The sequence below is a fragment of the Amblyomma mixtum genome, chromosome 5, assembly GCF_055824585.1.
Source record: "Amblyomma mixtum isolate Tamu chromosome 5, ASM5582458v1, whole genome shotgun sequence".
Classification (NCBI taxonomy): Eukaryota; Metazoa; Arthropoda; class Arachnida; order Ixodida; family Ixodidae; genus Amblyomma; species Amblyomma mixtum.
In genome coordinates, this window is record NC_143016.1 from 74,176,400 (window position 1) to 74,189,566 (window position 13,167).

Below are 13,167 nucleotides of genomic sequence, written 5' to 3' on the forward strand. Positions count from 1 at the left end.
CGTATGAAAAGAAACAACAAAAATTCTTACTCAACAAGAAAGGCCCGAGGGGACTACAAATTTATTTTCCGCCAAAGAAGTCGGTGATCTTTGCCTGCCTGCGCTTTGTGAGCAACGGCCGCACCGATTTCTCGTAGGTCTGAAGTGCGTCCAGCGCGTCTTCCGTCCCCTCGTGTGCGCCGGCAAAATGTCGCAGCAGATCGAGAGCATCCATCACCTGACCTGGTGTCGGCACGGGAGCTTCGGCATCTGCAGGGTCGTCGGCAGCGTCTTCAGCCGTCACTCCCTCCACGCTTCCTACAAGCCGCAACATATCGGCATCTGTCAAAACTTCCGTTGTGACTGCATTTGCGTCGGCGTTCACGTAGTCTGAGAAACTTATGCCTGTGGGCACTTCATCCACTGAGCGGAGGTGTTCCCAGGCATCTTCATCCTCGTGCACGGCGCTCGCGCAGTCCAGCCCAGCTTCGGCAGTTTCAGGGCCTAGTGTACCGAAACCGGCAGTCCTGAAGCAGTTGACAATTATCGACGGCCTCAATGCTCTCCAAGCCGCCGCCACCATCATAAAAATATCTATTTTCGTCTCGCGCTTCAGCTCCAGGTTGAGGAGAACTCTGTCGACGACTCGACGCTTGTATGCGCACTTCACGCTATTAATTATTCCTTGATGCAAGGGCTGAACCACGGACGTTGCGTTTGGGGGGAAGTAGCGGAGCTCCACGCTGGTCAGCTCGACCTCTGCAACGTAGTGGGCCGTGCAGTTATCCAGCAACAGGCACACTTTCCTTTTCTGGCGACACATGTCGCTGTCAAATTCCTTCAGCCATGTAGCGAAAATGGCACGCGACATCCAAGCCTTTGAATTGGCAACATACTTCACAGGAAGCTTTTTGGCGCCTTTAAAACAGCGCGGCCTCGCACTCTTTCCGATAACAAGCGGGTCTCGTTTGTCGGTGCCGTCCATGTTGACGCACAGCAAAAGAGTCAGCCTTTGTTTGCTGTGTTTGCCGCCGTGGCACGCCTGCCCCTTCAGGGCGAGTGTTTTTTTAGGCAGCATTTGGTAGAATAGACCGCTCTCGTCGGCTTTGTAGATGTCGCTGGGGGCATATTTTCCCAGAATGTCGGGCACGTTTTCAGACTGCCAGTTGCCGACTACAGCCATGCTTACACTGCTCGCTTCACCGCTGAGCACTTTCCCGACGATGCTGTGTCGTTCTTTGAAGCGCGACAGCCAGCCGGGACTTGCCTTGAACTCGTCGCCCAGCAAGCACGCGAAAGAGCGAGCTTTTTGTTGGAGCAGGTCTCCACTCACGGGAATATTCTTCGCCCGCAAATCCATAAACCAGGCGAAGAGAGCCTCTTCCATTTTGCTTTGAGGAGGAGTCTTCAACGTTTTTTTGCGCGAGAGATTCCCCGACGAAGTGGCATGGAGGATGTCATCTTTCCCTTTCAATATTATGGAGAGAGTACTCGCTGGAATGCCATGTGCTGCAGCCGCGTCTCATTTCTTCTGTCCACTTGTCACAGCACGAATTATGTCCGTTTTCTCGTCCGGGGTAAGCCTTTTTTGTTTCTTGCAGGGCTCCATCTGCTAGTCAGGAGGGTTAGCGGCGCGCTTGCTCGCACACACCACATCCGCGTTCACGATAGCAAGGCTAGACTGATGGAGGCCTAACAAGCTGAGCTTGACAAAGACGTGCGTTCAAAGGCACGGGGAATTATCCGTACAAGAGCGAACACAGAGCACAACACACAAACACACACCAAAAAAAAAAACGTGAACTGCAACAGCGCCATCTATGAAATGTGGCATGAAACTTTTTTACTGCTGGTGCCATCTCATGAGCTCGACTCAAAATTAAAACTCGTTTTGCGCCGCGCAGTTTGAAAAAAGCGGTGGGCCGAAGATGCTCCGTGCTGTTACCGCTGACTCGCAGTCAATAAATTTTGGGGTGCTGTCTACAAAATTGACCAAAAATTAACACTTTCACCTTTATTTCTCATAAAAAGGTTCGTTAAATCGGGACAGATCACGGAATCGGTTTCGTTATTTCGGGTTAGTCAAAGCATTGAACCCTATGGGCGTCTGAGGGGGAATTAGGATACCTTCGTTAAATCGGGTTTCGTTAAATCGAGTTTTGACTGTACTGAAATGTCTCCTTCGAAGCGCTGAGGTGTATGTTGATGCCGGCTTAGGTGACCATGCCACTGAAACTTGGCTGATGGAGGGCACCTTGCTGACAAGGGTGAGCTTGCAAGACCAGTTTTGTTTGGTGCAGGTGTGCTGGTCGTGAACGTGACGTGGCGAGGCAAGACTTACGTGGGCACCCTGCTGGACTGCACACGGCACGACTGGGCCCCTCCACGGTTTTGTGAGTCTCCCACTAGCGACTTGGATGCTAAGGGTGGCCTCCCCAAAGGGGGACGTCCCAAGAGGGCTCGGGGTGACGCCGAAGCCTCGGCCCGCGCAGCTCCTGTCCAGGGAAAGCTTCGCAACGGGAAGGGCCGCCGATTTGCAGTCCCCTGCAGTCCTGCCAAGAATGAGGGCCGCCGCCGAAACAAGCCGCCTGAGCTGGAGCTCAGTCCCCCTGACAAGAAGCGGGCGCGGGCCCGCAGCACGCCCACCCCCGAGGCTCCCTGCTCCCCGGCCCTCATCCTCTGCCCGGAGCCCAACTGTGGCAAGAAGTACAAACACATTAATGGCCTGCGCTACCACCAAAGTCATGCACACGGCTGTGGAGATGCAAAGGGGGGTGAGGAGGAGACTTCGGATGGCGGAGAAGAAGGCAGCCGGCCTCCCAGCCCGGATTTGGTGCCCCAAGCCGAGGAGGCCCCAGCGACGCCAGTGGCGGCGCCAACACCACCAGCGGCGGCAGCAGCAACCGCAGTGGTGGCAGCAGCAGCAGCAGCAGCAGCAACGCCCTCCCCCGCACCCCCCTTGCCTCCCAGTTCCCCCGTGTCTGTTACTGTCAGCATCCCCACATCGCAGGTGTTCTCATTTGTGCCAGCCAGTGCGCCGCGAGCTTCCACTCCCCCACGCCCTTCTGTTGTGTGTGGTCCCGCACCCCCGTGTTCCCCTGAGTCTCCCCATGCGAGCGTGGCACCTCCCAGTCCAGCAAAGACACTCCCAGCGATTGCAGAAACACCTCCGCCTCAGTCCGATCCCAATCGGCCCCACAAGCGGCCCCACAAGAAAAGCAAGAGCCGCAAGTTGGAAGGCAACGGCTCGGTGGTTTTGCAGGATGAAGCAGGGCCTGAAGGGGCTCCACCTTCCCTTGCAGAGTCGGGGCCTCCCCAGGAGCAAGCGCCACCACATCTTGAAGAGAGTGTTCAAAGTCCAGCCTATTCAGACATTTCCGATGATGCGCCTTTGCTGGAGGCAGCAAAGGACAAGGAGCCTCCGCGCACGTCTTCTGATCTGTATGGTGTGTACCCTTACTTTGGGCAGCCCCCATACCTTCTTCCCGGGGTGCAGGCGCCCGAGGGAAAGCCCGTGTCAATAGCTGGACCAGGATCTTCGGTCGAAGAAGACTCCAAGAAGGACGCCAGCGGCCGGGACAAAGCAACTAAGGAAGCTGGCACTTCCCGTCCCCAGGAAGGGAAAAAGCCAGAGACTGACTTTCCCCAATTTCCTCCGTACTCCCTTTGTGCTGCGAGCCCCTTTGTGCAAGGAGCTCCCGGATTCACCTATGATCCCTATCATGTACATTTGGTGGAGCCGCCCTTCAAGGAGGACAAAGCAGCTGCCGCTTCCAGCAAAGAGCCTGCTGCAGACAAGGCCCCGCCCCCAGAGAAGGTCCCCCCTCCCCCTAGACCACCCCTGAACCCGCGCCGGGCATCTCCAGAACCACCTCCTGCTTTAACCAAGGACCAGCTTGAGTGCAAGGAGGAAGCCAAGCCGGAGCCCAAGTTCAGCCCTTACGATTCGTTGTACGAGCGGCGCTTCCTCTACCTTCCCCCCGAGCAGGCGGCGCCTCCGCCTGTCCCTCCGGCCGAAGTGGTGGCCAAGGAGGTCGTGCACCCTCCCAAGAGTGTGGTGCCACACAAATCGGCGCGTGCCCCGAAAGAGCACAAGGAGAAAGAATCAGGAGGTCAGAAACCCACCATGGAGACGACGGGGCCACCCCCGCCGGCCAACTATGCTTACCTGCACCCTGGGTACCTGCCAACGCACTTCTCGCCACACATGACCTTCGATTCAGTGTACCGGGGCCTGCCTCCGCCGTACGGTGCGTCTCCCTACCTGCGCTTCCATGTGCCTCCCCCCGAGGTACCACCACAGGCACCGGGGCCACCTGTAGCACCACCGCAGGGGCCCCCCAAGGCGCTCGATCTCCTGCATCAGGTGTCCCAGCACTATGGGTAAGCTATTCTCACCCCTCAGTATTCTGCTACTCTGTGTTCCCTGCTGAGAAGTGATGGAGAGCCAAAAGTTGGGAGGCCATTGGAGCCTCGGTGGCTCCATTGCAGCTCTCTTGCAATCATTTGGAAGTAAAAAGTCTCGGTAGGAGTTTTTCTCTTGCAAGGGATGAATTTTTAAGGTCAAAGCCTTACCAGCCTCATTAGACGAAGTTCCATTGGTGAACGTCCCAAAATGGTCACAGAATGATGACATCGCAACAGCCGTCCAACCACCGAAGCAGCAAGTGTGATAATGGCATGGACATAGCATACGTCTCTTGGTCAAATTGCAGGCTAGCTCGTGACAGGGATTCCAGTGCGACAATTGCATGGACATAGCATAGATGCTAGTCAAGTTGGAGGCGAGCTCATGACAGGGACTCCAACCAACGACAGATAAACTCAGGATCAGACATTCATGCTTTCACCTTCATAGCACATATTTTTTGTTGTGGCATCTGAGCAGGACAGGCCAGGAAGGTTTTGAAAATGTAGGTGGATGCAGAATTGCCTGAAAATGCCACAGCAGTGTGAAAGAAGAAATCCGCTTCTCTCCCTCTCATCATCAAGGCCTACAAAATATTTAAATTTCACGATATTTTGGAATTACCTGCAGGTAACAAGAAATCAGTCTTGAAGTTTGAAGTTTATTTCATTGAGATATATGAGGGGTACTGATTAGACTAGTTGTGGAACAGAATGATGTCCCGGCATGACTGTTTTACTGCGAAAGCTATACTGCACGAGGTGTAACTGGCTCACAGAGTTTGTGTGAAGCTTGACCTTGCAGGTGACCTTGGCAAAACCTAGCATAGCAACAGTCCATGCGGAAATAAAATACATGTATTGCGGCGGCTGGACTTAGAACCTGCGGCGGCGCGAACAGATCAGCTTCGCTGACCACTGCACACACACGCAAAGAAGAGATGTTTCACTGCAGTGCACGTGTGGATACCAGCTTCAAAGCAATGTGCTCTCGGAGCTTTGTCAGAGTGCGGCCGAATTGCAGGCAGTGGTGTGCGCGCCTGTCACTCCTCTCCAGTCTGACCATGGTCAAGACGGCGTCTAGCGGAGGTGCTGGTGTCGAAGCACCTCCCACCCCTAATAGTATCAGTGCTTGTCTTTCAGCGCCACCATCCTTGCTAAGTTCCCGTGATAGGTTGACCACGCGCCATACCGGCCTGTGCCATTTCTTTTAGCAGTGTGCCATGCTATTGGTTGACCTTTCTTTAAAGGTGCACTGAAGAGGAATCTGAACTTGTCTTTTTGCCGCGGGAACTCGATCTACACGTTTCTAGCATTCTTAGAAACTGCGACTTATTGCCCTGTATGGCCGATTTCCCAAATTAAATCGAATTAACGGCCGGCTCCCGCCCTTTTTTTTTAATTCTGCCTCGTACGGTGGACGGAGTCGACCAACGCGTGGAGTGCCTTTCACCCAGTCCCGTAGCGGCTTGCCGCTCTGCCATTGGCGGAGTAATACGTAGTAGTCCGTAGTAGCAAATAGTCCGCGCGTATTTTTATTTCTGCGGGCTTATTTTGCGGCTATATTATCTGCGAATGAAACTATTTATTCATGGAAACCTAAAAAACAAAATAAAGCGAAAGCAAAGCCTCCACGGAGCTGGCTGAAAGGAACTTCACGCGTTGGTCGACTCCGCCCATCGTACGAGGCAGAATTTAAAAAAAATGGCGGGAGCCGGACGTTAATTCGATTTAATTAGGGAAATCGGCCATACAGGGCAATAAGTTGCAGTTCCTAAGAATGCTAGGAACGTGTAGATCGAGTTCCCGCGGCAAAAAGACAAGTTCAGAATCCTCTTCAGTGCACCTTTAAAAAAAAAAATGAAAAGGTCATTCTAAAGTTCGGGGTCGACCTATACGCACAGCTAACCTATTTGCGGGGTCTAATTTGTTTTGGACAAGCACCAGTAGTACGGGTGCCTGTTCCCGTGCCCGTTCCTAGCAGGACACACGGGGCACCATGCCTCAAAAGAAGTTAACTCTTATTGAGTTCAGTTCTGCTGAAGAAAATTCGAATTGCGCGCCATTTACGCAGCTCGTTTGCACTGGCGGTTGCTTCCTGGGAGGAGCAGTCGGTGGTACGAGGGCAAGTTTCAGATTCAAACTTCAGGGCATGTGTCGTGCCGGAATCCAGAACTACACGACCGTTTGCAGTTCAATTTGCTGCTAGTCAGTCGAACCGCACGCGGATGTGGAGACAGGGTGGAAGCCGCCTGTTTCGCTCTTGACCTCCATTGGCTTCAGATCGCTGCCCTTGTGATTGCATCACTACGCGTTTGATGCTTTGAGCTGTGCACACACCGCTATGCTGTCCCGCGGGAAACTACAACTATAAAAAGTGCAGCGGCGGGACGAAGCAGCGGAGTGGGGGGAATATGCATCGACTCATATTTGGAGTCGACGGTTTTTTTAGGCTAGAACGTGGTGCGTCAATGCTGGATGGTAGACCTTTACCCAGCAATATACGTTAATTGCAAAGTTCGTGCAGTAAAGCTAGCGTGTTCTGGCAATGAAATTGTTTAGCTTGTTCCCCCCCTCCCCCCCATCAATTCTTTCAGAAAAGGGGAGAGTTTCTTTTAAGTGGGCACAGTCAACAAACCACTGGGTAGCATGAATTGTGAATATTGTCACGTTGTAGTGACGGCTGTCCAGCGTTCAGGAAGACAGCAACAAAGACTTTCAAACGAAGCTCTTAAGGGGGGACACTGGTCTTGAAAAGAAAATTTTATTAATTTAGTCATAGTTATGAAATTTTCAGGGCACATGTATTTTTGTGCGCTGATTCTAGATATGTCATTTAATTTCATGTAAAGCAATTCCTTGAGCACTTATGCACTTTTTATGCAAGTATTTTGCGGAGAGTTTTGAAGAAAATTTGCTGCAGGAAACTCGCTGAAGTGTATGCCATTAAGTTCTCTTGACACCAAGGAATACAATAAGGGTAAAATTATCATCCTGGCTATCATAGAACTTGAGTAATAGGGTACTGAAGCTGCCACTTCACACACAGAAATACACATTTTCCTTCTCATTTCTGAAGCGACACCTTCAAAACTCTATAACTTAAGTTCTATGATAGGCAGGAAGACAATTTCACCCTTATTGTATTCCTTGGTGTCAAGAGAACCCAGTGGCATACATTTCAGCGAGTTTCCCGCAGCAAATTTTCTTCAAAACTCTCCGCAAAATACTAGCATAAAAATTGCATAAGTGCTCAAGGAATTGCTTTACATGAAATTAAATAACATTTAGAATCAGCACACAAAAATACATATGCCCTTTAGATTTCGTAACTGTGACTTCATTAATAAAAAATTTTTTTCAAGACCAGTGTCCCCCCTTAATTTGGGCTGACTTGCGCCCTCAAAAGAACTGAATCACTCGGCGGTGGCATAAGCAACAGACGTACTCGACGGTTGTCGAACTACGAATACCCGCCGCTCGCGGCATCGCTCAATTTAAAGTCAGCAAGGAAACTTCGAGATAACAGGTCAAGATCATCTACAGTAATCTAGAAAAACGTAGATGCAGCTCTTCATGGCTGTGATCAATCGTGATTAGTCCGGTAGCTTCTCGCGTCACAAACACTCCTTTCCTGCGGCCTTGAGTGCGAACGAACGGACACTACAATGATGCGTGGCATTATGCTGGTGTAGGTTTTCTGCTGTTCAAGTAAAACATTTATTTGCAGTTGTCTCCAGAACACATGCATGTCCCCCTTAATTTTGAATAAAGCATGTTCACACACTATCTAGGAGGAAAAGCTGGAGCCCCACTCATGCATCCTTTACTTTCGTTAGACCCACCTGTAAGAGAGGCTGTTGCGTGCTCAGTACATAAGTGTGCTTGTAGAAGGGACGAGGATGGCGATTTGGGTGAGCTTGGCGCGCTGCTGTCATGTTTCCTGACTTGAGTGCAATGGTATTGTGTCTTGGTGTCTTGGTGAGTGTTTGCTTGCAGATGTGGTCTGATTTGTGCTCGTACCCTTTTTTTTTTTTTTTTCAGCAACCACAAGATTCACGAGCTGCAGGAGCGTGCAGCACCGTCGCCATCGCCTCACGTAGCTGGGGATCGCCCTCCAAAAGGGGGTCCCCCCGAGAAGGGACCCCCTTCTTCGCGGGGGGTTGGAAGTGAGGGGGCATCCTCTGTGGGGCCCCCTGTTGTGATGGGGGGTGCTGCTGACTTGGCCAAGGGGGTGCTGGGGCCCGGGGGTGGGCCCATGGGACCGCAAGGCCCCACTGGCCTCCCGCCAGGGGTGGCGGTTCCCCCGGGGGCTGTGGCGGGGGCACCCAGCACTGCCACCGAGGGGTCACGATCACCGCCGCCCCAGAGGCACCTTCACACGCACCACCACACCCATGTCGGCGTTGGATATCCTCTTTACGACCCTTACGGAGGTGCGCCGGCGCACGTAAAGCGTGCATTTTTGATTCAGTAACACTTCTTTTTCAACCCTTTGCACTTTGTGAAGACTGCGTTCAATACTGCTTGGTCTACTGTGCCCCCACCATTGCTTTAGGGCCTTTCTTTCTGACTGCCGAAATCCATGCATGACCAGTCATAGGTGGCGTAGTGAACTTTTGTAAAGTGAAAATTCGCCCCTAGCAGTAATTAAATATTATGCAGAACAAAACGCACGCTATATCATATTTACTTGTGTAGTGATTGAAGCATCATATAGGTCAGCCCCACAACTTCGGGATGTGAAAAAAAAAAAAGAAGGAGAAGTTGGAATGTCATGTAGGTTGACCTACTAGGGTGACCAGCACTGTGCATCGCAAAGCAGAGCCGTGTGAGCGCAGTGAGAAGCTTGTCACTTGAGGTCGCACACTTGCACGCCGGGCACTAATTCGGTTCTTCCCAAATAAAGCATGAGAGAGCATGTCTGACACTAAGGCCTTCATTTCATTCTGTTATTAAAGTTAGGCACGAAAACCTCAATTTCCGCAGCATTGCTGATGTCGCACAGTAGCGGTAGTAATCCTCCTCAGGTGAACGAAAAAGCCTAACATTGCTCTAGAACGTTTTGGCGGGCTTGCTGGTTAAGCATCCTATATCGAACAGCGCGAACACAGACAAGGGCAAAATGCTGCTTTCGTCTGTTTCCTTGTCTCGTGTGCTTGTCTGCATTTGCGCTGCTCGATACAGCGTTAGCATTGCTATTGCATGCAAAAAGACATCCTTGCTGCTTTCCACTCTCTCAGTACCTGATGCACTTTTTGGCGACATCGAATTTGTGTGATGCTGCGAAATTTTTCAGTGACTGCGCATGAGACAACAGCTTATGTGCTGCCGGCAACACTCGCCAACGTTCGGGAGGCAGGATTCTCAGTTGAGCGTCTGGTAGAAGTTTTAATTTTTACGAAGCCTCTAGAGTGCACAGGCGGCCTAGTGGCAGTGCGGCAGGACTCTGTGCTTGTGTTCATGTCCTTCTTGCCTGAGTATTTATTTATTTATTCAATATATACCCATAAAGGCCCTCTAGTCGAGGGTATTACAGAGGGATATTACACCTATCTTGTAAAAAAATGCTTTTGTGAAAACTGTGAGCACTAACGATGTTAGCAACTGCCGTACTTTGTTGCAGTTCAAAGGTGGCTTTCCCTTCCTGTGAAGTCAGCCCACAGGAAAACCATTTTTTTTAGGCATTTTTGTTCATGATCATAATCTTCTACCCGACTTCCTGTATACTGTGGCTTGATCGATGCATTACATTTATATACACTAAAACCTTGATAATTCGGAGAATTTTTGTGGTCTCGTAATTTCTAATGCAAATTTGACCGGACATTAAGAAGTTCCAGTCTGCACCAGCCCGGTTAATTCAAAGAGCTGGGGTGGTATGCAGAATGCCTGTTCCCAATTAGGCTGCAAACCGGTGAAGCGACAGCCCCTCAGAGCCACGAGGCAGTGTCGCTGAGCGATGCCAATGCTTGATATGCAAAGCGCCTCAGTGCCACTACTCCCAGCATAAAAATCAATTTATGGTATGGCTTGTGGACCACTGGAACGAGCTTGCGCTTGTCCCGCGATGCAACGATTCTCGTTGCATATCCGCGACAGGTTGACTGTGTGCAACGCTGGCCTGCACTGTTGATTTGAGATGTGCCGTGGTTAGAGGGTTGTGTTACCGGCATCCCTTTGTTTGCGAGTTCTAACGTAGTTTTGGACGAGCGGTGGGTAGTACGCACCGCATGCGAGCATTCGTGCCAGTGCTCATTCACAGTGCTATATTGAAGCATCAGTGTCACTATCGGACCACACCGCAGAAGTGTCAGGTGCACTGTCTATGTATCTAAGAATCAAAAAGGTGTCAGTTTCTACAACACGTTCCCACTGCAAAGCTTATGCTAAGAGCCGTTCACAGGTGTCATCATTTGCAGTCAACACTAGGAAACTTTTTCCCTCTGTGCTAGACGTGCTGAGGAGTGACGTTGATGATGCACTGTACATGAGAAGCGTGCAGCCTATGACAGCGCCAATAAAGGCTGATTCACACGACGGTCCGTTCGCCTGCGGCCTGGTCAAGCAGGGAAGCTCAGATGCCTCTCCCCTCGCGGGAATTAGCGGCGGCCCGCGAAGATGCGTGCGCTCTGTCTGGCAACTGGGCTAGCAAGACGGCCCAGGCCATTGAGGAATTGGACAAAGGGCCGCACCCGCTCCGCAGTACTTCCTCTGCAGTTCAGTAAAGTTTTTCTTTCATTCAATCGCACAGTCATGGGTCGGGAGAAAAAAACCAGTTTGACCAGCCTTGCCAAACACTTAAAATAACCTGGCAACTGTGGTACACCAAGCGCATCATCTGCTTCTTTGGTCCGTCGCGTCCGCTTGACGTTGTGGAACTGCAGGCCAGTTTTTAGTGGCGTATGAACACGTGATGCACGGGCCGCAGGTTAACGGACCGTTGTGTGAATCGGCCTTAATGCGACAACAGTGCAACAAGACTGGACCGTATCACAACTGCGCCATTACACCAGTCAACTAGTTACATAGCTGTGGTGGCTGCATAGCCGCAGTGATTGCTTGTAGTAGTTCACTGCAGCCAGCTAAACCACCTAAACCATGCCGATAGGACACCGGCATCTGTGAACAGGGGTGGTGGCAGGTAGGGCTATGCTGGCAAGCAAGGCGCGCTGCACTGATGCGGCGCTGTGCCGTATCAGTCTTGTATCTCAGCCATCTCTGCGTTAGGAGCACTGGTAAAGCTTCCTTGCGGTGTAGTTCATGACTGCTTCATGAGATACACACACTAACCAAAACTTCACAATAAATCACTGCACCGTTTCATGCATCATGCATCTATGACCTGAGTGGAACTATCACTTAAGCTAATACACCTTAAGGAGTTTTTACTGTACATGTTGGCATCCCTAAGTGCAGGCACGGTTATTATGACTGTGGAAAGAGGGTGTTGATTTTTGAAAGATTTGGGCAGACTTGTGTTCTGATTACCGTTGCTTGCTCAGTCAGGCAGCGACTTCTGCATTCTTTATTTTTTATTTTTCATTTTCTAATACCCCAACGCCAGCTGCTTAATTTTACTTGTTTGCACAACTACTATTTTGCTGTACAGTCTGTGTCTTAACACCGTTCTTTGAGAAGAATGTTGCTAGCGAGCATCTTTCAGTGCATTTTTTAGCTGTCATCCCACCACCTACAGTTTTCATTTTTAGAACTGTCACTGTCATGCTCTGCCTGCCTTTCTGTGTCTACTAAGTTCTGGTGCGTAGTCCTAGCCATTAGCTCAGGTATTGTGTTTTTTTTCCTCATTTCCACGTAAGTAGATGTAGTTTAGCACTTTCATTGAAAGTCAAGCATGCCATTATAGTTAGACGCCGCAGCGTGCATGTTTGTAGACATTTTTGTCTTCCTTCTGTCGCTGCCCCAGGGGGCTAAATGTTTCAGCATGCGAGCCACTACCTGGCACTTGAGAGTACCCCTCGTAACTTGGGACACATTAGTTCCCTTGCTCTCAACAGAGGGAGCTTCAGAGCCAACCGATCTGGCTGCGCAGCTTTTGCGCCCCTTTGGCCCCTAATCTCGTGGCGCCCTTGGTTTGTAGTGCCCCCGAGCCCATGGAAGCAGGCGCCGCCACAGAGACCCTACCGTGTGATGGTAAATAGGACTTCCCATTTTCTGCTTAACGCAGTCACACCATTGCAGTTCTGGCTAGGAAGCAGCAGTGCTTCCAATTGGGATTGAATGGCTGAAACAGACAAAGAAACAAAAAAGGCAACAGTTTCGTGTACTCAAAGCGGCGATGTTTTCAGGGAACGGTAGTGGGAGTAGCCTGGGCCAGTTTCTCTTTTGCAACCAGCTCATTGTAATTGGCTTATGGCTCACTGGCCATTCTGTGGATGAGGCAGCATGGCACTTATATTGTTATTTTTTTCCTGAAGCAAAGGTGTGCTTTATTCTGTGGCAGAAACCTGGCAACGTTTGTGGTGACCCCTAGTCTGAGGCTATGTGATAACAGGGGTTTTGTGAGATTTACTGCAGACCATGATGGGCACAAAAAAGGGGGGGGGGGGGGGGGTGATTTTCAGATTTCAACTGATTAATGTTTCATATTTCATGGCATGCGCAAAACTCTACTTAAAGTAGTTCATTTTGCATTCCAAAATGTCATGTTGAGTGGAAGCTTGTAAGAACTTTGTATGTGTTGCAAAAAAAGAAGCAGGGCAGTCCTTGGTTTCTCCCTCTGCAGTTTGCACACTGTTGCTGGCAGGATGTTTGTCCAAG

The 13,167-nt window shown here is 50.7% G+C and overlaps 1 protein-coding gene across 5 annotated transcripts in view; it reads left to right on the top strand.

Annotated features, from left to right (window-relative positions):
- Nucleotides 1-13,167, top strand: part of LOC149342679 (uncharacterized) — a 53,088-nt gene that overhangs the window by 37,499 nt on the left and 2,422 nt on the right. For 3 of the 5 annotated variants that reach the window (XM_089545149.1, XM_089545148.1, XM_089545150.1), the window contains exons 5-6: nucleotides 2,280-4,362; nucleotides 8,431-8,822. In XM_089545149.1, coding sequence (XP_089401275.1) covers nucleotides 2,280-4,362; nucleotides 8,431-8,822 — 2,475 coding nt within the window. Of the gene's footprint in view, nucleotides 1-2,279; nucleotides 4,363-8,430; nucleotides 8,823-12,487; nucleotides 12,541-13,167 lie in introns of all 5 variants that reach the window. The other 2 variants (XM_089545151.1, XM_089545152.1) reach the window with 2 other exon arrangements.